This window comes from Antedon bifida, chromosome 8, assembly GCF_963402885.1.
Source record: "Antedon bifida chromosome 8, ecAntBifi1.1, whole genome shotgun sequence".
Lineage (NCBI taxonomy): Eukaryota > Metazoa > Echinodermata > Crinoidea > Comatulida > Antedonidae > Antedon > Antedon bifida.
This window is the reverse complement of record NC_136233.1, coordinates 16,222,766-16,248,376: the sequence shown is the minus strand read 5'-3', so window position 1 is coordinate 16,248,376 and position 25,611 is coordinate 16,222,766. Positions and strand designations below refer to the sequence as shown.

Below are 25,611 nucleotides of genomic sequence, written 5' to 3'. Positions count from 1 at the left end.
TTACTAATTTCGGTCTAGAACCTAGACTAGTGTAAAACCTCTATTTTCTTTCTCTAATGATAATTTAATAATAACTTTGTCTACCGATTTGTTTGTATTATCATATGGGTTCGGGTTATTATGATACGGTATGCACACTTAAAACTAAAGGTGCAATAAAGGGTGCAAACCTATAAAAGGTTTATTTTTGCACCTTTTATATCGAAAAATGCAGACAAGTATAAAAAGGTGCAGAACTGCACCGAAAAGGCCCAAATAGGCCATGGTGACTGTGTGACCTATTAGATTAATGAACGCTTCTTGATATATTTAACTTAGGGCTTCTAAAAACTTAAAAGGTGATGATTAGGACAATTTTTTTAGAATGACATTATTGTGGTAAGTTAAAACAAAAATAAGAAAGATTAATAATATATAGGTTTGTTGGGACAGCTATCGGAATTCGAAAAAATCTTTTTCTTACGGAACATTAGAAAGTCGCTGGCTTGTAACTGAAAATTAAAGTTTTATACCTTTAACATGATAAATTCAAAGGTTCAACTTGGCACCCTATAAGTTAAAAGGTGCATAATAGCACCTTTTTGTACAATTTTCGTGCCGTATGCGCACGCAAGATGTTTGTAAACAATTTTTAAAATATTGAATTTCAGAGGTTATTTACTCTGGTTTGCTTAAGTCTAGAATAAGTAAACTTTTCTTTTATATTTAACAATATTATTAGAATATTTAATATCATAATGTAGGCATCTGTTGTAAATTTATTTGAAACAGGAATTGAACAATAATTTTAAGCGCGTGCGGTTGTTAAACATGCAGTTTGAATTGAGAGGAGTTGTTTGCGCCCAAAAAATCAGGCCTATAAAACTAGGCCTAGCTCCCACACCACTCCAGTGTAGGATAGCTGTTAAAAGTAAGTAACGAAGCTTTATAGGCATGTGTTTTGGTGGTTTTTATTAGATTAATTATTATATAGGCCTATAAGCCTAGGCCTAAAAAAACCTCAAAATGATAGCTAAATAAATAAATAAGGCTAGCTAGAGCCTAGAGGGTAGGCCAGGCTAGGCGCGGCCTCCTACTATCTAGGCGGCCTCTACTAGGCCTAGGTTAGGCCTAAAGTAGGCAGTCTAGAGGCCTACTTGGCCTACAGTAGCCTCTCGGGCGGGGGCTAGTCCTAGACCAGGCCTAGCCTACTTACCTGGGCCTAGCTAGTAGTAGGTTAGGCATAGGCTAGCTAGGCCTAGGCTAGGTAGACCTTAAGCTTAATTAAAAAAGCAGACCTCCTAGGCCTAGCCGGCTAGGCCTATAATTAATAATAGGCCTAGCTAGGAAGGCTAGGGGCCTAGTTATTAATATTAGTTACAGTAGCTGGGTATTATTAGGCCTAGTAGGCCTATATTAAATTCTTATACACATTATTTTTAATTATAGTTACAGCCTACATGATGTCATGGAGGGATAAAATAAGTTTAAACATGAAAGAGCACCTCTGCTCTGATCAGCAGCAATGAAGATGTTCAGAAAAGGAGAAAGAAATGTGACCACATGTACCGTAATACTCTAGTATACTACGAGCTGAGGAAAGGGAGAGGAACATACTTTAAAGTATGTGAAGCATGTGGACAAGGTAATTTGACTTTAAAAATCAGAACAATGTCAATAATGTATTGTATGATGTTGTCATATTAATGATAATATTAATATAATAGTTTCCCTTCCTATTTCATGCTTTTTAGGAAAGTACATAATCAGGTGAAAATGTTCGGAAAAGGTGAACCAGACATCAAGAACACTGTTTCAGATATATAAGAAGAGAATACTGTCAAAGATGTCATCATTAGATACTTTTAGCAATAGGCCTATTGTTGGTTTGAGAAGAGATGGCCACACTCTATTTAAGGTGCAGAGACTGGTAATTGCCATCCATTAATTCAGCAGTTGAATTGAATAATGTAATGTTTTAAAGTTGAATAAAATTATACCAAGCTTAATCAATATTTTTTGTATTTTAGTGATTTTTATTTGTGCACCTTTTTAACAGAAATTTGAATCTTAGAAGAGCATTATTGAACCTTTTATTAGGGTGTAAAGTTGCACCTTTATTAAGAGGTTGAATTTTGCTCCTTTGGGGAGCTGCTATTGTTGCATTTCGTTTGCACCTTTTAGGGTAGAAAATTACACCTTATATGGTGCAAATGTGAACTCCAAAGGAGCATTATAGCACCCTTTATCAGGGTTCAAAATTGCACCTTCCGCCAAAGGTGCAGTTGTGCACCTTTAAGGGAGCTGCTATTGTTGCATCGGTTTGCACCTTTTTAGGTAGAGATTTGCACCTTTTTTTTTTAGTGTGTGGTGTTTCACTGTAACCTGTAAATGTTGGGTACACCCGCCCACGCCGCCGTTAAGTAAACTATACTATCATGGGCTACTATCCTTTAGCCCCAATAACATATTTATTCTAACATGTCTACTTTGTAAATTAATTATCAAATTATTGGAATCGTCATTGTTTCATAATCTTACTATCAAACTTGCTCTGTTAAGTGCTCCTCAAACAGATTTAGAGACAGGAATACTGCAATAACATTTCATAGGTATTATACACTTGTCATTACCTGGTATTTTGCTTGTACGACACGCACGTATTCCGCATTCAAGTAACATGAGAACAAATTAAAAGGTAAATATGTTCGAAGAAATGAATCGTTCATAAAATTATCACTTAAAACAATTTGAATTTCGCAACTCCGGGTGTTGTGGATGGGTTAATGACAAAAAAATTCAATTCTTATTTATTTTCATATGCACCCCCAACATAATTATGCATGTACACGGATGATGCATATTTTAAGGTCTGTGCTACGCAGAGCAGAGATATTTAAGCTAATGTATACATCTTTGAAAAAATAATAAATATTGACAATAAAAAAGAGCCGCTGAATAAAAAAAAACAGTGATATATAATTGAGTTAAAGAGTAAAGGCAGTATACAAATATACATAGGTGTATATTATAGGTAAAAATAATATTAGTTATTTAACACGAATATAAAAAATATAGGCGTACTAGAACAGTCTTAGCATTCAGAATGGAATTGTGTGCAGTTGATGTAAATGTTAAATTGTGGTAGGATAAAATATTGCTAATTACAGGGAGAGAGGCATGTGTAGGATGTACAGGCCTAGGCTACTCATTTCCGTTCAATTCACCTCCTAACCAGCCCAATGAATGCCCATTCACCTCTCTCCCCCTCCTCCCATAGATTCGCTCCTGCATGCAAGTTAAATGTACTGTATAATATGTATACAGTCCGCATTTCGAAATTGATGCACACTTTGCTCTATAATATCAACGATGAGTCATGGCTGCGTAGATAAAATGCTGTCGCTTCCCTGAGCCAATACAATACAACATAAACACTTCATATCTTCACGTATAATAATTCGCGGAATTTTGCGCTGGAGTGCTGATGAATGGCTCTATCCAGGCTCCAACAGACTTGTTTTTATATATCTATAGGTATCATGTTCCACCAGAGTCTCACCGCTATGTATCTGTATTTCCACAACGGGGATTTCCCTTTCCCATTACACAATACATCATGAATTTTAATATTTCGCAGAATGTTGTTTAACCTTAAATAGACTTATTTCTCAAAAAAACGTATTACAATGGGACAAATGTATGCATCAAATTGTTAATGAGAGAAATGATTAGCGCAGCTTAGATTTTTGGTTAGGTTAGACATTTTTATCAGAATAAAGTTTAAACAGTAAATTTATTATGGTATACATAAATTTAGTTATCTGGAGTTAAGTTTATGGAATACTCTAAAAATGTAATTTACATTCCCTTAAAAAATGTATGTAGGCGGCCTAACTACTTATTCATTTGACAAAGTGCCTTAAGAAATTTAATATTTTAAATAAATTACTATTGATAATGTTTTCTTTTAATCGTTTTATTGTTTCACTTATACATATTTCACTATTATCAGTAAATTATCCCTGTTTTTATTTATTTTGTTAGTTAACTTCTTATTGTTTTTAAGGGTCCCTTCTTTAAAACTTTGCTTATTTTGAATCCCTCTCTTTACATAACCTTGTTTGTTTTTAAGCTTTGTACAATATAAACATTTATTTGATTTGTTCATATCCTTATTTTATGAAAAATTCATTTATATGTATTTGTATTTGTTTGTGTATGGACTCTAACCTTACGGTTTTCATTAAATATATCATTTCATGCTATCATTCTAAATATCGAACTTTCAAACTTTTGCATTCCTCTTTTTTCATTTCATGCTTTTTGTCTTGGTGAAAAGGGATGATAATATATAATATTCCTCCCCTGAGTGTATAGCCTCTCTACTCGAACACAAACAAAAACAAAAATAAGATAGTTTAAAAAGAAATATTTTATTCATTTATTTTACCGCCATCTTTTATTTTTACATTTTAATTAACATCGTATCTATCCGTAAGTATCGGCTAACTAGTTTTTGTATAAATTTATACTTTTAATTATAAACAGAAACCAAAGAGGTATAGATTCAAGGTTAAAATTCTCAATTCTTCTTCCATATTTTTTGTAATGAAAAAATGTCATGCACACAAACACTAGAAAAGATAATAATATGATGTGTTTCTTAGCTTAATAATACTTCGAAATTGCGAAATAATTGGTAATTAAACTCGTCCGCTGATTAATACTAATAGGTTGTGATGAGCTACGGTAGGCCTACCATTACACTCATACCATGCTCATACCAGAACTTATTAATATCAAAACAAAACTAATGTGTTTATTATTTTTGACTCGGAGCCAAATGTTACTTACGTCATATAGGAAAATACTCACAAAAACATACAGTCATACCAATATATTTCTACACTAGTTAAAATAACATGTGGAAAGAACTATAATACATATATTACACAACAGGCCTCAATAATGAATAATACTCGGAAGTTTTGGTTTCCTTTTCTTTATCTTCTATCAAATATTCAATCTTTAATACAGGCCCATTTATACTACTTACTTATACTACGACGATCATTAGATAAACATACATTTTCCTACTGAAAACAAAAGAAATCGAAAAAGTTTCCATCCTATAACTATTATAGGATAACCATAACCAACCATAACCAACTGCCTTTGTTGAATATATATTTTCACACGTCCAAATCAAATGACGTCATGATTAGTAAGAGAAATAATATCGTTACAATACAACGATGTTATTGTTTTTATTGTCTTTTATCATTTTAAAAGTGGATTAGGCCTACTAGCATATTATTTCTAAGAAAACACAAAACAATAAAATGAACCAATATAAAAGGCCTAAAAACGGCAAAAAAGCGACAAAATATTATTTGTTTTTTACAATTTTTTTGTACAAATTATACAATTCTTTAAACAATTGATTTTCCATGCCTTAGTTGCACCATAGAGAAATACATTATTTCTCCATGGTTGCACGGTATACAAATGTTGTTTTTTCCCTGTTCATTTTTGTTCCATTAGATTGTTATTCGATCACCGACCTGAAATGGTGGAGGTGAGGTTTTAACTGGGAAGTGCAGTACTATATATTCATTTTATGAAATTCACGCTAATGGATATGTATTCAACTAACGTAATAGGTGCCGGTTGTGTATTTAATTTTGATTGTAAACACCACGGAAGTAAAGTTCCCTAGTAAACACACAATTACGACACAAGCTCTCCACTCTAAAAAGTGATATCTTGTTTCAAAGTAAAATATTTGTTTTCATCTCCAAATTATTATTGAACACAAAAGAAAGGCAAATGCCCTATAGCATCATGAGTAAGTGCTATTGTGTGAACACCAAAAGTCTCGCAGATTACAATCAGCTAGGCCTGTAACACACGAACTATATAATTAAATCCTGCCCCGCGTCAACACCCCTTCCGTTAGCCACTGTATACCGAAACTATTGTTTGTCTTGTTTTTAAACTATATCCATTATGATTGACAGGTTTCGCCTGCGGGGTTTATCCCATTTTAAAAGACTTTTTGAAATTCTACTCGAATTATTACTAGGCCTATACAGTTAATATATGTTGTATTTTATTCCCGTACAATTGTTGTTGAGTGTCTATTGTGTTCATTTAACCCTATTATCTCAGTTAAATTTTTGCAAAGTTATTATCCTGCATAAAACAAAACGTTTACGGAACTAAACTTACATTTATTTTTTTCTTTAAAATCGAAAGTACAATATTGAGATGTAGGTTACAACATTATATACAAATTTGTACAATAAAACAAATTACATACGGTGATATTTAGGCGTATATAACTATAATGTATACTTTGTTATACTTTATTTACTTTACACTTCCTTGTATTTTAGTAGCAAACTTTTAATCGATGATTTTTTGTTAATTTCGTCGCACCATAAGGTTTTTACTTACGTACACGGCGTTCCATACATTTTTTTACAACTTTAATAATGTACTTAATAACAGTCGGATCAGATAATCTATATAGTTTTGACTACTCTTGTAACATGACCACAGTGCTGATTTTGCCATTTTTCCTCTAATGTTGTCCTAATGTAATGTACCGCCAGGCCATCGTACTTTTTGAGTAAACACTTTTTACACTTTGGTCGAGTGGACACTTATCATTTTAAAAGTAGAGAGTACCACGTATTTCAGTCTGTTGTGACACGGTCCACCATGATAGTTGATTTTAATCATTTTATTACATTACCAGAGAGAAAGTATCATACAATTTCAATAAAAGGCGCCATTTGGTAAGCCAGTTTGATTAGAAATTGCCGCTGTCGATCGAATAGACTTACTCTCGTGTGAGAGCGCGCCAAACAAAAAAAGTTTATTTTATGTAAGCATAGGCCTACAATTGAAATTATATATATTGTGATTTTGTTCTATTTTTGCACTCTAATTGATTTGTATTGCAACACAGGTCTATACCATAACATCCCACACGTTAGCAGCTAAAAAGTACATTTGTTTGAACAAAACAATAATGCGACAAAATACGTATAATACTATGCATTGGTGACTTTCTATCTTCTTTTTGTAGAATCGAAATAAAAATAATAACAATCGTTCTACTTTCAACCTCTCGTCTAAACCGTAACTTGACGTCATCATTATAGTGCCTCATATCATGGGATAGGTGGACTCATTCCGAGCCGGATCGGAATCGTCGCCGTTGTCATTTCTGCTTCGTATAACTTTCCGTTTCCATACCACCACCACCACTACTAGTAATATGATTAGTGTCGCACATACAATCGGTAGTGGAATTTTAAATTTCAAATCATTTTTCGATTGCGATTCTAAAGTGAAAAAGAAACTAGTTATTATTAGATGAGTATATTATTATTAGCATTTGATTACAATTATAATTGGAGTTTTTTCATCATCGTTATCATAATAATTATCATCATAATTGTTATCTCAATGTTTACATCATCTTTGTATTATTATCCCCAAAAAATATTAACAATTAAAAAAAATAAGACTTTTTGAATGTTCCATTATTAGTCACTTCCGTAGAAATAAAAGAACACAAATAAAGATTTAACTTATAAAAAGACACAATAAGCTGTTAATTTAACCAAAAAGCCGTTGTCTGACAGACAATTTGATGTTTTGCTTTAAATTACAGTTTTTCAGGTATATGGCTATAACTTTGTTTAATCACTTTTAGATCAAAGTGAATTTTGTGACATTAAAATGGTATATTCATGTTTTTAATTATTTTTTTCCGGGGTAGTGGGGGGGGGGGGGGTGGGGGGGGGGCATTAATCTCCATCAAATCATGCTACTGTCACAATTATAGTCAAATTTTAAATCATAAATGTAGTCATTTTAATACGTACGTTCAACATCTAGGGGTAATGACATTGTAGTTGAAGGAACTCGTTCGATACAATGGCGTCGTCCTGGTTCAATGTATTGGTTCTCGGTCACTATAATATAAAACATTACTGATAAGTTGAATTTACATAATAATTGCTATCGTACAATATCAATATTGATTTAGTTATAAAATCTCACGATAAATGTCTTTGTGCATAAGCTGTTGATAAACTATACTCGTTACGTCTCTTTGTTATCAGATAGTTAATCACTTTTACTAAAGTGTAATATATTGAACTGAATGAATAATTCATCTAATACCATGTTTAATCCCATTCTGAGACCGTTGATAATTCAGCTAATATCATGATTAATCCCATACTATTAACTTAATCCCATATAAAACCGTGGATAATCCAGCAAATACCATATATAATCTCATACATGAGACTGTAGTTATTCTATCAAAAAACCATACTGAATCCATAGAAAATATATATAATTCCATAGAAGACCGTAATAAGTATTATGTTAATCCGGCGATTATTCATCAAATATCATGTTTAATCACATACTAGACCGTGATAATCTATAAGTTTAATTCTATACAGAGACCGTGGATAATCTACCTAAAAAATCATATTGAATCCTATACTTAATCCAGATAATATATATTTGTTAATCCCATACAGAGACCGTGATAATCTATCAAGTATTATGTTAATATCATACTAAATCCGAGGATAATCCATCAAATACCATGTTTAATCTCATACTAAGACCATGATAATCTATCTAATCCATACAGAGAACGTGGATAATCTATCTAAAAAATCATATTCAATCCCATACTGTGAGCAATATATGTTTTAATCACATACTGTGGACAATAATTATATGTTTTGTGAAAAAGGCAGTGGCTATCAAAGATGATCAATTTCATCCGGCCTCTAGTATGTTCCAGTTGATGCGCAGCGGTCGGCGATTTCGTTCTTTTAAGGCCAATAAGGCACGATTTACAAATAGTTTCTTTCCAGGAGCTATTAGAGGCTTAAACATCATGTAGACACTTTGTGTAATGTTTTTGTTTAGAGTTCGTGTTGTGTCCGTTGGATATTGTGCTCCGCCAACAGAGCAAACATAATTTCTATGTTTTTTCTTAAAACAAATGACAATAATGATACTTGATACTTGATGTTTTAATCCCATACGGAGACCAGTTGGTAATCCACATAAACAAAATAAATAACTATATCATCAACTTGCCTTGATCATCGTAGCAAAGACGATAATTTGGTAACTGATTATTCGCTAGAAAAAAAATAAACGACATGAATAAATATTGAGATAGTTTATGGGGAAAAAATACATGTACTTTTTTCAAAGTTTCATAGGGTGTACAATACACCTGGACTGATTTGATTTGAATTTGAATTTGATTTGAATTTATTAGGAAAATCATCATAAAATACAAAGTGATAACATACATTACTGACAATTTACTGACATTACAAATAATATATTTATAAAAGATTTTCCAGGATAGCCCAAAAAGCTTATTAGCTTATTTCCATTGGGATCCTTTCTAAAATAAAAAATATAAAAATTACAAAGTATTGCATTAAACACGTAAATATAAGAAAAACAATAATATAATAAAACAAGTTAAATTAAAAGACTATGATTGACTTTATTATTTGGTTGAACAGAAATGTGATTTAACATTTTTCTAAAAATTAAATTTGTTTTCTATTTGCTGAATGGAATGAGGTAGGTTATTCCATGCCTTTATGCCTGTATAATAAAACGTTTTTAGATATTTGACTATCAGATTTAGGAACTGAAAAACCATTGACATTACTTCTAGTCATATAATGGTGGTTAGATGAAACTCTTTTAAACTTTTCAGTCAAATAAGGTACTGTTTTTTCATAAAAAAATCTTATGAACATGATTAAGTTTGAGTTGGCAAATTCTATCCTCTAGACATAATTGACCGATTTGGTTCAGTTATAATTTGGACATTTATGTTAATTAATGTCCATATGTGTACCTTCAGAGGATTTATAAAAAAAGTGAAGACAAACTTTACTAGGTTGAATTGATTTTGATTTTTCAATATAACGTCAATTGTCAGTTTTGGTATTGCTAATAAATGAAACCCATATTAAAATTGTATGGACAGCTGTTGCCGTTGCTTAATTGGAAATATCCTTATTATCATTATGTTGTTTATTATTATTTTATTATACTTCCTTGTATCCCTTGGCATTCAGTCTGTGTCATTTTAAACAAACATCTTGCCATGCTTGTTCTCATCGATATTTTTATTTGTGACGTTATGGTCCCTTTGTCAGACAGACGATCATGTATGTCTCATAATCATCAATTGCTTCCATCTTCTTTACTCAGCTGCCGTGTGTTGTCATAATGGGCTACTATTCAAACCTTTGGCATTAATGGCGGACCATACCTTAACTTATCGATAGGATACTGTCTGTCTGCAGATCAGCTAAAGCCAGAACCCCACCCCCCCCCCCCCTCTCCCCTTCCACACCTCCCGCGAGAGTTTTCTGTTTCACCATACAATAATAAATTATCACGTATTATCACTACATACATAGTATATTAGTAGTACATAGTATACCTGGTAATACACAATCTATAGTTAGTATATGGTAACTACTCGGCTTCCTATCCAATTCAGTTCTATTACAATTGTCGAACTTTCCATAACCAGTGCGTGGACATGTCCATTTGTACGGTGGATTAGTAACGTTTGTGATGCCGTACTGAAAACTGTAATTTAAATTCATAAAAAATGTTCAGACATTGGCTAGTTCTAAAAATATTTTTTAATAGAATGTATTACTTCGTTGTAGTCTTTTAAGTACCTTTTTTTATAATATACATGCAATTACCATGCTCTAAATTTAGCTCGGTTCTAGGACAAAACGCAATTCAACGTAAGCGCAACGCAAGCGAGTTGACCAATGATCCGTCGCTTGTGATACTGCAGTGATAATAAATATTACACTTTGAAATTAGTAATTTGAATTTTTATTTAGTTTTTGTGTTATTTCGATTAAATATTACTTACTATTCTTTTTTATATTGTCGTGTTTTATTGTTGTTAAGAAGTCCGATCGTCGGACAAACAAAGTTCCTTGTAGTTGGACTATTCCTCCAGTTAACCATAAACCAGGAACCGTTTGTATAGACAGTTACTACGCCACTTGTTAAAACACCATCTCTATCCACTGTTTGATTTGATTTCAACTCTAATGCCCCTTCTGTCAACAACAAATAAAACAACAATTTTTGTTGAGACCACTTGAAAATACTTTGTTTGTTTGTTTGGATTAGAATGAATTGAAAATGCTATTTCTTTTCCATGAAAGGATGTCATCCTCCCTAACCACTCCTCACCTCTCTTCATTTACAACAAAATTTCTTTTTAAATATGAAATTAGAAATCGGGTATCTTTTGATTTTAGTTGAATACAGTAGGACCCCTCCTTATGGGACACATTCAAGGGACACCTCTATGGACGTACAAGGCCTAGGGACTAGAAAGGGATACTAAAAGGACATCTCGGATGGTCCTCGAAGGAGTTCTATTGTATTTCAGATCGGGTGTTCTAAAACAAATGATATGTCTGATATTTACGTACCCCCATAGCATCTGAGACCTAGCTGATATCGTTTTCGGTAGCAGTCACAATCAGCCAATCGGAAGCAATAATTCGAGGTGTTTGTTGAATTGTCGCAATTTGACAACATCACCATCGATTCATCATGGTTAGTTTCGTCAAAACATCTACAGTGTGAAGAAATTGATATTGAATGTTTTACGCAATGAACGTGATTTTGAAATCAAATTCAGCATTTTTAGTTTGTCACAAACACAGGAAATCCAGTACTCATTGTAAACGGTTTTGATAATTTAGTATTTTTTATTTCATAAAGGTAAAGGTATTTATGGCTTATTTAGGCTTAACTGGAAACTGAGGAAATTAGTCCCTCCACGGACCCACGGCAGCCAGCAGTGCAGCGCCTACCAGATCAGCACACCGGGGGACGATCCCCTACTCTTTTCGAATAGTGTACCAAGTTCTTTAACGTGCACTGTTATCATGAGATAATAATACTAATTATATTATAAGATGACGTCAAAGTATGGTGATGAGAGGAGATGCCAGTTATCCGTAAAATTTGTGCAAATAATACCAGGAAATTCTGTCGTGAAATATTAAAAAAATGCTTCTAAAAACATTTAATGAAGAAATTGGCATTAAATTTGTTACGCATTGAACATGATTTTTAAATCAAATTAAACATTTTAATTTGCTCAATCACAAACCATAAAGATATTATACTCTATGCACAGACATAGGAAATCCAATATCCCTTGTAAACGGATTTGATAATTTGATAATGTATAATATTTGTATTATTTTATGAGATAATAATACTAATTATATTATAAGATGACGTCAGAGTATGGTGATGAGAGGAGATGCCAGTTATCCGTAACATTTGTGCAAATAATATCAGGAAATTCTGTTTACAAAATGCTTCTCAAAACATTTAAAAGATATTTTACGCAATGAACATGATTTTGAAATCAAATTCAACATTTTAATTTGCTCAATCACAAACCATAAAGATATTATACTCTATGCACAGACATAGGAAATCCAATATCCCTTGTAAACGGATTTGATAATTTGATAATGTATAATATTTGTATTATTTTATGAGATAATAATACTAATTATATTATAAGATGACGTCAAAGTATGGTGATGAGAGGAGATGCCAGTTATCCGTAACATTTGTGCAAATAATATCAGGAAATTCTGTTTACAAAATGCTTCTCAAAACATTTAAAAGATATTTACGCAATGAACATGATTTTGAAATCAAATTCAACATTTTAATTTGCTCAATCACAAACCATAAAGATATTATACTCTATGCACAGACATAGGAAATCCAATATCCCTTGTAAACGGATTTGATAAATTGATAATGTATAATATTTGTATTATTTTATGAGATAATAATACTAATTATATTATAAGATGACGTCAAAGTATGGTGATGAGAGTAGATGCCAGTTATCCGTAAAATTTGTTCAAATAATATCACGAAATTCTGTCGTTAAATATTACAAAATGCTTCTTGATTGATATAAACAGCGTTTGTCTAATGGACTTAGCGTGACCGGAACTTTTAACGCATTGAGTCTCGTCTGAAGATTAGGCCTATCCTTATTTAAATTGATGAAAAAAAGCGAAATAAATAATGAAAGTAATGAAACACATATTCTATGGTATTATGTTATGTTAACTTGTTATACCCTAGTTATCTAGTAGACCTAGTAATTAGGCATAGCACCAAGGCAATCTTAGAACAGGACGCTAAGCTCCAGGGAACAAATGTTTTATCTGTGGATGCGATACGACCAGTTCTACTCCACCCCTTACAGACACCGCGCGCCGCGGAGAATGTGTATATAGTACAATATATATATAAACTTTATTTAGACACGAGACTGATGTACAGCACAACTCGTTCAATCAACATTGATTGTTTTTACACAAGTTCGTGATACTGTATTACAAAAAAAACCAACACCATATAAATACGAAAGAAACGAAAAAATTGAAATTGAAAAGAAACAAAATTACAGCAGAATTCCCTTCATCTGACACCTCTATTTAGGGTACACCATACCGGTACTTCCCGTGTAAACGGGAACCCTTATCGAAGTGTATAATTTATGGGGATTCTACTGTAATACATAATAAATCTTTTTGATTTCATTTACCTTAAAATAATAGTGATAAAACACACATTTTACATGATATTTAGCCATTTTAAAAGTTGGATGTACACCATCGTAAATTACCATACCATTATGTTTTACAATGCATTTTTCAGATACGTTTTAAACAACTTAACTGAATTTGGAAGGGTATCAACATTGAGACTATTCCATATAATTGCTCCACGATAAGACAGACTTCGTTTTTTAAAATCGGTTTTTGGCTTCGGGATGAATAGATGTGTATCACTGTGCCTTAGATTATAATTTATATCATTGTATGTAAATACATTATTTAGGTAAGGTGGGGCATTATCTGTCAAAACCTTATATATAACCATACAACATTCATATCTATCTTGATAAAATAAAGTTGACCAATTAATTTGTCTTAGTGCCTCACTACTAGGTGTGTCCCATGTTAGACCACACACGATTCGAGCTGTTCTGTTTTGGATAGTTTGAACTCTTTTCATTAGAGTTTGACTACTATTTCCCCAAATGATGTTACAATAGCTCAAGTAAGGTATTACAATAGAGTTTGCAATATGTTTTAAAATGTTTTGTGGAAAATAATAGCTACATCGTCTGAGCATACCCAATCCATTTAGAGCTTTACCTCGAATGTATTCAATCTGATTTTTCCATGATAAATGTTCGTCTATTATGATACCGAGATGTTTGCAATATCGAACGCGTGGTACAAGAGCATTATCTATATTAACTGATCTATTTTTTTCTTTGATGGTTGCCAATCGGTTTGTCGATCCGATCAACATGAACTCGGATTTAGAGACATTTAGACTCAATTTATTATTTTTTAGCCAATCGTGGATTTGTATAAGTTCTTCATTTATACTTTGGTATATTTCATTTTCATTTTTTGAAGAACAATAAATTATAGTATCGTCAGCATACATACTTATTTTACATTTGTTTGCAACTTTCGATAGGTCATTTATATATAAGAGGAAAGCAAGTGGGCCCACGATTGACCCCTGAGGCACTCCACATTGGATGTGTGTATAATCAGACAATGTATTATTTACATTTGTGAATTGCTTTCGCTCAGACAGATAGCTCTCGAACCATTTTAAAACATATTTACTTAAACCATAAAGTCTCAATTTGCTTAATAGTATGTTATGGTTTACCGTATCAAAGGCCTTTTTAAAATCTAGTAAACAGATTCCGACCAGCTTACCCTCGTCTATTGCACTATACCAGTCTTCCGTCACTTTTGTAAGTGCAGTAGATGTTGAGTATGATGGTCGAAAACCTGATTGATTTATACATAACAGATTATTATTATTCAAAAAAGCATAAAGTTGATTAAAAACGACTCGTTCAATTATTTTTGAAAGTATAGGTAGGACGGAAATGGGACGATAATTATTAGGGTTAGTTTTTTCACCATTCTTAAAAATTGGCGTGACCTTTGCTATTTTCCACGTATTTGGGAATTTACATGTTGTGAAGGAGTGATTTATGATTCTTGTAATTGTTGGGGATATAATCGGGGCAGACAGTTTTAGAATGCCCGGTGGTAAGTTGTCATGACCAGTGGCTTTGTTTTTTGAAAGATTACTTAAGTATTTATATACAAATTCACATGTGATGTGTTCGAATTCAAAATTTTTTTCGGTGAAAGCATCGATTTCATCATAATTTATATCATTTATTGGCTCATGTATTTGTGATGCAAGATTTGAACCTATATTTGAGAAAAATGTATTAATTTCATTTGCGATGTCCTTAGCTTTATAGAGGACATCGCCATTACCATTGCAAATTGTTTGAATAGTTTGAGTTTTCTTTTTTGACGATATAATATATCTTATGGTATCCCATGTTTTTTTTACATCGTTTTTATTTTCTTTTATACTTTCTTGAATAAAATTAGCTTTACTTTTACGTATTAATTTATTGCACATATTTCTATACTTTCTGTACCTTTTCCAGAGTGATTCATTTTTAGAATGTTTACATTCTCTTTTGAGTTTATCTCTTTCTCTCATCTTTTCAATTACATCATCAGATAGCCAAGGAGCTGTTTTTTTACGTACCCTGTGTTTTTTCCAAGGAGCATGTTTATCTAAAATGTTGGTTAGTGTAGTTTCGAGAAGTTTGGCACTCTGACTTACGTCGCCGCTGGCGGTAATACCATTCCAATTTACCATTAATAAATCGTTTAAAAAACTGTCTTCATTAAATTTTTTAAAGTTTCGTGTCATTTTATAATTATGATCCTGTTTATTAATTTTATTTGTTTTATTGGAATCTTTATTATTTTTCGCCCCTTTCCCTATTATAGCGAACGGCATTGAGTGGTCACTTAAGCCGACGTGGATAACTCCAGACTTTAATATTTTAGAAACATTTGAGAAATACATAACATCTATTAATGTAGAGGAATGTTTTTCTATACGTGTTGGTTCTTCAATGATCTGTTTTAGATTAAAATTTTCACTTAATTCAATTAGTTTCTTTGTGTAGCAATGTGGATTGTCAGACATAACGTCACAGTTTAAATCTCCCATCATCATAATATCTTTGTGTTCCAGTTCAATCTTTTGAAATATATTTTGTAAATATTCAAAAAGAACTGCTGTAGTATTTGGAGGTCTATACCACAATAGAACAATTAGATTTTTACATTTATCACGTACTATTTCAATAGATAGGAGTTCGAGTTCATTACACATTAGATCATTCCTAATTTTGTGGTTGGTTTTTAGGTTTATATAGAGTGCTACACCTCCACCTTTTTTAGTTTTACGTCTATCTAGTCTGTGTAATATATAATTGTCAACATGAAAATCTTCATCAATAAATGTATTATCTAGAAATGTTTCGCTTAAGCCAAAAACATTGAAATTGTTGTTATTTAGAATACGTTGCAATTCATCAAAATGTAAGTCTAGGCTACGTATATTTAAATGTGCAAATATAAAACCCTTTTGATTTAGTTCCTCAAATATATGAGGATCTTTTTTTCCTATTTGGTTTATATCTGTTATTATATTATTCCTATTATTTATTACATATGAGTGGTTATCATTAATTAATACATCATCTATGGCCTGGGAACATTCAGTAGTATTGTTAGTCTCCTTTTCGGACTGTGACTTTAATGTACTTCTTAGACTCTTTGGTCAATTTTTTCGTTCGTAATAATAATGATCATAATTATGTACATTACCACAATATCTTGCTTTATGACCATATTGACCACATGATTTACATGTTAACTGTTCTTGATAGTAGCATTCGTAAGCTTGATGGTTGTTTAGTCCACATTTCCAGCATGGTTCATACATATAGGTTGACTCTTTGGAGCCATAACTAAAGTGTTGGTAACTGTCATTTCTTGCTTGTTGATTATAATAACCATGTCTATTTCGTTTCCAGGGGCGTGTATTTTGATTTCTGTTTGTTTGACATTCTTGAGCATGTTGCCTGGATGATGATTTCTCTGTATATTGAAATTGGAGATCATCAATATTTTCAGAGAATAGTTTAGCTAGTCGTATGGATCCTGTTATGTTGAAATGTAAGCCATCAATGAATAGGGATTCATCAACTGAGCCACATTGGTACACACATTTTGATGAGATGTTTATGAAGCCAGTATCCAGCCGTGTACTGAGATCGGTAAGTGCTGTATTTACACTTTGAATATCATCCATATGATTTGGGCGTGGAGGAATTGCTGATATATAAAGCTTCGATGTTGGTGACTTCACCATGACCATCGTGATTATTTTTTCCATTGATTCTTGGATTTCTGTTACCACCTTACCATTTGAGACATCGTTTGTTCCTACTTGTATAATTATATTTGCATATGAATTTAAGTTTTTGGATTCTTGTAGTTTATGGTATATATCTTCGGTAACCGCACCACGTTTCACTATGACATCAGTGTCCTTAAACCATGAGTTATCCATATCTCTGAGCATACTGTCCCCAATTATAAGGGTTTTGTGGATTGGATTCGTGCTCTCTGGTCTAATAATATTATCTGAGGAGGTGTTTAATCGGCCGTATCGCTCAAGATCACCCTCAAGTTTGCTGACCTTTACGTTTAAGCTTGTCATTTGTTGCTTTAGTTTTTTGTTTTCATCTTCTAGACTTGCTTGCCGTTTCTTAACATGATCGTTTTCAGTAGAAATTTTGTTTACATTTGTCTGTAAGGTCTCAACTTTTTCTTTCAGTTGTTTTACTATGAAACTTATATCCTTTTTGCAATTTTGACATGCCCATTTTGGATTTGGTCGCCTCTTTAGGTCAACACATGTCAGGTGATATGAGTTTCTGCAGTTCGAGCATTTTACTAGTGTTCCATTAGTTTTTTGTTGGTATTTGTCGCAGCCAGACATAAGATCAAAGAACTGTTACTAGTTCTTATCTTTGCAGCGAGTTCAGTATCAGTTAGATGAAAATTGGAAAATCAGCACTGTGGTCATGTTTTAAGAGTTGTCAAAACAATATAGATTATCTGATAAAACTCCTAGAAAGTAGGAATACTTTTGCCATTTTCCCCCCTGACTGGTATCCTGTTGTTAGACTGCCTTGCATGATCCAGGGAGCTGTTATTTGCATGAACTATTTTCGACCCGGATTGATTAAATGAGTGTGGGATTGAATTGCTCTTTAAATAGACATGAGTCATTTCCCCGAATATGTTTTCATTTCTAGTAGTCCGATATATAGTTCCTAATTATATAGAAATGTTTTGCAATATTTCACCCATCCATATCCTCCCTTTATTGTCATAAATCATAACCCCTTCCTGTGTTAATACTCATGTCTTTGGTATGGGTACTTTTGTTGCCATACTTCGTCATAGGCGTCAATCTATTATAGAAAGTAAACGTTAACCAAACATTTGTAAAGCTACACTATCAAAATAGTTTTACAAAAAAAGTGTGATATACCTAAATATGGTAGTGATATGACATCATCATGGCCATATATGGGCACATCAAATTTTTTCCCCATAAAGTTTGATAGTGTAGACGCAGAGCTTAACAAATGTACTTTGTGACTTAAGTATGACTATTATTACGATTGCGTGGCATCAACCAAAATAAGATATTTCACGAACGAGAATCGGAAACACCTCTTGGTTCTTTTTCTATTCAATGCGACCTATTAATAATTTCATTTTTATTTAAATGTTTACTAAATAATTACCCTTATTGTATTAGTCAAAGGTAAACTACTAAAGAAAGCCAACAAATTATCAAGTTAACGGCAAAAATAATTTGATCTAATAATTTGTGTATTTTTTAAAAATGAATCTAGACCTACCATTTAAAATTGTTAATCAACTATATTATTCTATTTTTCAAGGTAAACTATTGAAAAACAACAATTATTATCCAACAGTGTATCAAAACACTAAGATCGCCATACAATACAATTATCAAGTAATTTATAATTCCAGTAAAAGAAATGTCATGTTTATATTCTTAATGAAATGGAGTTTAGAATAGAATGCCCCCAGTAATGACTGTAGTAATCTGTTTAATGTATTTGTGACATTTTCTTTTTACCTATATCTTTGTTTTTGTTATGGTTTGTGATCCCTGAGCACAGGGTGTTTTTTTATGGAAAAGAAAAATAAAAAATAAATTTTTGAAACAAAGAATAGGCCTACATTTTGGAAAAACTATTTTGATAAAAACAAAAATAAATTGTTGGGGGGAAAAAATATCAAGTAAGCCTAAACGGGAAAATAATGTGACCTAATATTTGTGTATACTTAATTTCATTTTTATTCACATTTTTAATAATTATTTTATTATTAAAAAAACTCTGGAAAAGAGGCCACAACAGTCTAGATTAGCACTGTATACACACGAAAATACAAAGCCTAATTTTAACTTTATATTTTTTTTTAGTAAAATAATATCCCCAAATTATATTATTATAATTATTATTAAGGCCCTGACAATTCCTCTAATTTTCAATTTCTTAGTAATCCGTGTTTGCTTTTACTTTTAGGGAAATACCCCAATTGTCTTCGCTAGAGAATTATCGAATTTCACACCCGCTTATTGCAAAATGTTGTTTAATCGATTTTCTATGAGAATTGATGAGCACAATAACTAGACTATGTTGTTATTGCACAATGCGAGCGAACTATTTCGTACAATAAAACTTGTACAAAATATCCGTTCCGACTTTGTTTAGTGTCACATCCTTACAAACATTCATTGTGGAGGAGAGATTGTATTTTTGTTCTTCTGTCAAAATGATATATTTGCGATGCTATCACTGAGTATGGTTTTGAGCTACGATTTTCGGGAATGGATTTTAATACCTTTCAAATAAACTAAACAGTAGAGATTCATAATAGAAAATTAGCAATATTGTAGGTATAAGCAAAGAATATCTTGGTATAGGTAAGTGTCTACTTACTGAGAACGAGGATATATCTTGCTGGCTCCTGCAAATCCAGCCATCTGACATAGTACATTAGCCTGGTCCTGTTCAACTCCCACGCTACACACCGTATATTTTGTGTCATTATATTTCACGAAAATCTTCCCTTCAAATCTGTTTCGCCCGGTAGGTTCTAAATAAACCGATGCTGTCGCTCCAAGGCCTGACAAAAATGAACAAAAACGGCGTTATACAGAGGAGAGAATGGTGTCACCCCTTCTCCTAAACACGTACAATATCAATCATTAGATATGTCAATGTTTACAATTTGTCTACAGAATCCAATAACCTTTACCTGGGGTGGAGGGGTGTCGAGGGGGCTTATTCAAGGACATTATAATAGAACAATGTTTTAACTGTATCTTAAACATCATAATTTGATTTGAAATAAGTACATCGTGAAATTGCCGCGAATTATTTCTAGGAGCTGGCTGGTTTCGGACTAGTGTTGATACTATACTGTCAGCGAAAACAATGCTATAGTTATATTGGATTCATTAGTATGTTTAGGCTAGGGTTAAGGATGTGCACATTTACATTTTACGATTTATTCCCAAAACGCAAACATAAATATAAAATATATATAAATACCGGTCTAAGGAGGTAATGTGTGTGCACTGAAATATAATGCAACTCACCAACATTCATGGAAGTAATTCCTAGTAGAAATAATACAATCATTTTGCTTAGAATTGTCCGTTTGTTGAATTGTGCCTTGTTCTTCTTGAGGCAAAAAGTTTAACATAACTAAACGCGACGCAATGGTCCTGTACTCTTTTACTACCGAATACTTTCGTGTGAAAGTGGAAAAACCAAAATATATATATTAATAGAATATAGCTCATTAACAGTAACAAAAGTTTTTGTCTGAACTAAAGTTTATTGAATAGGCATTGTTAGTGTTAAGCCTACATCGAAAAATGACATATTATTCACTATAATATCTCTATGGTATTATCCAGTACTTTGTTGACAGTGCTACTGTTATATAATAAAACCATTACAATGATATTGTTGGTTGCAAGGGGTCGCTGGAGTTGCACTGGAGTTGCGCTGGATATGCGTGGTTAGGCCTAAGTACTAGATATTAAATTTCATGAGATAAAAAGTACTTTAGGTATTTTATTTTAATAGTGTAAACGCCCTTAATAAGAATTTGTGTCCCTTTTTTGTTTGCACTTGCCGGTTTTTTTTTGGTTTTTTGTTGTAGTATTATCTTTATTGGATCAGGTTGACAAAGGAAATATGTCGGTAAACACTTAATCGTTAGGCTGTCTAATGTGCTTGTAATATCGAAAAGAAGTCCTATGGGCTTATTCTAATTATATCATTTTTATGGGACTGTTCTGCGAAAAAAAAGCACTAATAGACTACACTCTACCTATAGAGCTTACACCGCGTGCTGTTTAAAGCTTAGTTCCCACTGTGGACGCAACGAAAGGATGTAATCGCACCGCAAGCGAATTGACCAATCACAAGCGATATATTCGAATAAGCCATCGCTTTTGATTGGTCAATTCGCTTGCGTCCTAATGCTTGGTTCCCACTGGAGACGCAACACAAGCAAAATAATTATAGTAATCAATCGCAAGCGATGCCCATTATTCGAACTGTCGCTTTATTATCAACTTGTTTGCGTTGCGCTTACGTCAGTGCGTTGCGTATATGGTGGGAACATGGCTTAAAGCTTGGTTCCCACTTCAAAGCAACGCAAGGATATAGACACAACGCAGGCAATTCAACCAATAACAACCGAAAGACTTCTCTTCCTGTTGCTTGTGATTGGTCAAATTAATCATGTTGCGCCTACGTCCTTTTGTTGCGTCCTAATGGGAACCAAATCAATTCCATATTAACTTTTGATTTGAATAACAAACATTGAAAGAAGCCTGTTAATATTGGTATTACTCTTTGTTATCATATAAATGTGGCCTTTTAACCCAAACACAATCATTTAAAATACAAACATTTAATAAAAGGCAAAATATGTAAAGAGCTCGACATAATACAAATAAAACAAATCAAAAGCCATACAGTATTCTATTTTTATTTGGTTTACGGTAGCTTGATCTTAACACTTGATTGTTTTCGAATTGTAAGTATATTCGGATAAATATTACGCAAACAACCCAGTATATCAATAATATAGATAAATGTATTCAATTGGTTTTTGAAAGGTTTGTCAAAGAGTGATTGGAAAACAGATATGGTGGGGAGGGGTGAATAGTTAGAGGGGAGAAGATTGAGGAATGGGGCCGGGGTGGAGCGAGATGGGATTGAGCGAAAGGTGAGATTAAGCAAGAGGTGGTGTGGAGCGAGTGGTGGGTGGAGCGAGTGGTTGGTGGGTCAAGGTCTGAGATAGAGCGAGGGTGAGGTGGAGCGAGAGATGGGGAGTGAATGGTGGGGTAGAAGGTGAGTGAGGTTGAGTGAAGTGAGCCTATAATAGGACGTACACCGTTTCATTGCATCGCACGGTTTAAAAGTTTATTTTGTGATAGATAAAAGGTTATCACGGTAAATGTTAAAATTAGAAACTTACAAATAAAAAGTTAATGAAGTAAAAAGAACCTTGAAATACATAAACACTTGTTGTTGCCTTTTTAAGGGTGAATTCACTGTGTTTATTTTCTTAGATTTACTTAGCTGGATGTTGTTGTAATAATAAACAATGAATATTATTACATGACTCCTGTGGGAACTATGAACTATGATGAAGAAAATAAGGTGTATTTATTTGGTAAACTAGCAGTACAAATACAATAATCACCGTGAGACTCGAGAATGTCGTCGTCTTCTGTATCAATCGCGTGAAGGTTATACAGTAGCCTTACTTTGATTCACATTTAATTCGGACAATTTCCCCCACTTTAATAATCTCCTTCGGGCAATTGCCTTTCACAATAGTTATACTATATGTAAACATTATTTATTATTACATACTGTACAATCAGTTGAACGGTATTTTATACTGTAAAACAAATGCGGGCAGTATTTTCTATACTGTACAACAAAGGCTGCACAGGCAGTATTTTCTATACTGTACAACAAAAACTGCACAGGCAGTATTTTATACTGTAAAACAAATGCTGCACGGGCAGTATTTTCTATACTGTACAACAAAGACTGCACAGGCAGTATTTTATACTGTAAAACAAATTCTGCACGGGCAGTATTTGCTATACTGCACAACAAAGGCTGCACAGGCAGTATTTTCTATACTGTACAACAAAAACTGCACAGGCAGTATTTTATACTGTAAAACAAATGCTGCATGGGCAGTATTTTCTATACTGTACAACAAGACTGCACAGGCAATATTTTCTATACTGTACAACAAAGGTTGTACAGGCAGTACTATACTGTACAACAAAGGCTGCACAGGCAGTATTATACAGTACAACAAAGGTTGTACAGGCAGTATTTTCTATACTGTACAACAAAGGCTGTACAGGCAGTATTATACTGTACAACAAAGGTTGTACAGGCAGTATTTTCTATACTGTACAACAAAGGCTGCACAGGCAGTATTATACTGTACAACAAAGGTTGTACAGGCAGTATTTTCTATACTGTACAACAAAGGCTGTACAGGCAGTATTATACAGTAAAACAAAGGTTGTACAGGCAGTATTTTCTATACTGTACAACAAAGGCTGCACAGGAAGTATTTTATATACTGTACAACAAAGACTGCACAGGCAGTATTATACTGTATAACAAAGGCTGCACAGGCAGTATTTTCTATACTGTACAACAAAGGTTGCACAGGCAGTATTTTCTATACTGTACAACAAAGGCTTCACAGGAAGTATTTTATATACTGTACAACAAAGGTTGTACAGGCACCATTATTACCTATACTGTAAAACAACAGCTGTACAGGCAGTATTTCATGGACCTATGGTCCATGGTTTAAATGGATTTGGTACCGTAACTATAGGATTGATTAAATTGACGTCACCATGGCTCGCAGCCAGGTTCAGTTCCGGGAAAAGGAACCCTCTTCCCATGCAGCATCCTGTTCTAATACAATTACCTGTAAACGTAAGTTTCGAAATGTAATGCTGTTTCCTATATACATGAAAAGTTTGATTACTTACTCTCGGAACTGCACAAATAGCAGCACATCATTAGGCCTACCAAGAACAATCTCCATTTGTTTGCCATGATAATGGCTCAAAACATAGTTTCCAATTCAAGACACAAAAAACACAAAATGTATCGTAGACCTACTACTTTATGTCGACAATGTGCGTGACACCTGTGTGATTAAACGTAGGTCTATCATAAAGCAAAATTATGTTATCTTTACAAATATCAAAGGTCTTGTTTTTATTACTAGAAATGGTATTGTCAATAGGCCTAATCACTGAACTATATCAATTTATATATTATATATTGTATATTTTGGCCAACATGTCAAGATTTTCTTAGAAGAATTAGTCAAATAATTTTCACATAAACGATTTTCTTATAAAGGTGTCTACACTATCAAACTTTACGTGAGAAAAATAATGCCCATGGACACGATGACGTCATATCACTACCATATTTAAGCATATCACTACGATGTTTGGGCACATTACACTTTTTTTGTCAAACTAGTTTTAGTGTAGACAGAACTTCAGGCGGTCGAGGTGTGTAAACCGAAACGTCATGAAATTTGCAAGAGTAACGTTTTTCACTCTTCCTTGGTTATTTTTCACTCTTACCTGGATATTTTCACTCTTCCCTTCCCACTCTTTGTAGGCTACATGTTATTGCATAGGCCACCTAATCTGTTGAACTCTCGATTTTTAATTTTAGCTGAACGAAAGTAAACAATCGGTAATATCATTTTTCATGAACAATCTTTTATTGGAACAATGGTAAAGATACACTTTGTACTCCTGCGATAATTAACCTGAAAATCACAATCTTTGCATTGTTTACTTACACGTGCACCCGTAATCAAATTCAATCAAACATTTCAGACTGATTTTTGTTTTCAATCCCTATAGATTGAAATTTTAACAATTATGTAGTTGCATTTGCTAACATAATTTATAAATAAAACAGTGTATAAACATGACATTAAATGGGTACACAGTTTGAAATGATACAAGGAAAACTAATAAATGTTCTTTAGAAGTATTATCTAAAGTGGTCCTTATTAACATAGTAATATCAATACCACAAAAAAACACTGAAATCGGACATAAAACAAGAAACAACATAGAATATTGCAGAAATATAATATATATATATGTAATAACATTAAAGTTTTTGAAAAAAAAAGTTTAATTGGTCGTAAAGTGAAAGAATCAATATGAAATATCCCTCAAAACCATAAAAACAAGATAACATTCACATTTTGCAGTTTTAATAAATTTAAAGATGTATTGTCCCCAAAAACATGAAAAATGAAGATTAGGTAAATCAGACTTTGAATATATTATTTTGTTTTGTTAATCAGTTCAATA

General features: G+C 32.8%; 2 protein-coding genes across 3 annotated transcripts in view; one reads left to right on the top strand and one right to left on the bottom strand.

Annotated features, from left to right (window-relative positions):
• Positions 1-25,611, top strand: part of LOC144850656 (U3 small nucleolar RNA-associated protein 4 homolog) — a 66,702-nt gene that overhangs the window by 3,227 nt on the left and 37,864 nt on the right. The gene's annotated exons all lie outside the window — the stretch shown is intronic.
• LOC144850673 (uncharacterized) lies at positions 6,489-24,409 on the bottom strand. Of its 2 annotated transcripts, none has more exons than XM_078708041.1 (8): positions 24,250-24,409; positions 20,126-20,312; positions 11,538-11,683; positions 10,964-11,156; positions 10,511-10,662; positions 9,130-9,174; positions 7,884-7,973; positions 6,489-7,337 (listed from the first exon to the last, which is right to left on the bottom strand). In XM_078708041.1, the coding sequence occupies exons 1-8, from the start codon at positions 24,314-24,316 to the stop codon at positions 7,159-7,161; spliced, it is 1,059 nt and encodes a 352-aa protein (XP_078564167.1). In that variant the 5' UTR covers positions 24,317-24,409; the 3' UTR covers positions 6,489-7,158. The 2 variants fall into 2 exon arrangements, with proteins under 2 accessions (XP_078564167.1, XP_078564168.1); XM_078708042.1 differs by lacking the exon at positions 24,250-24,409 and adding an exon at positions 20,788-20,908.

Excerpts from the sequence above, each read along its gene's own strand:
- LOC144850673 (XM_078708041.1), bottom strand. The coding sequence starts at position 24,316 with ATGGCAAACAAATGGAGATTGTTCTTGGTAGGCCTAATGATGTGCTGC. Across the intron at positions 11,157-11,537 it reads AGGTCTCAGATGCTATGGGG|AAGGGGCATTAGAGTTGAAA; the intron begins GTACGTAAATAT and ends TGTTGTTGACAG. Across the intron at positions 7,974-9,129 it reads TCTTTGCTACGATGATCAAG|TGACCGAGAACCAATACATT; the intron begins GCAAGTTGATGA and ends TTTATATTATAG.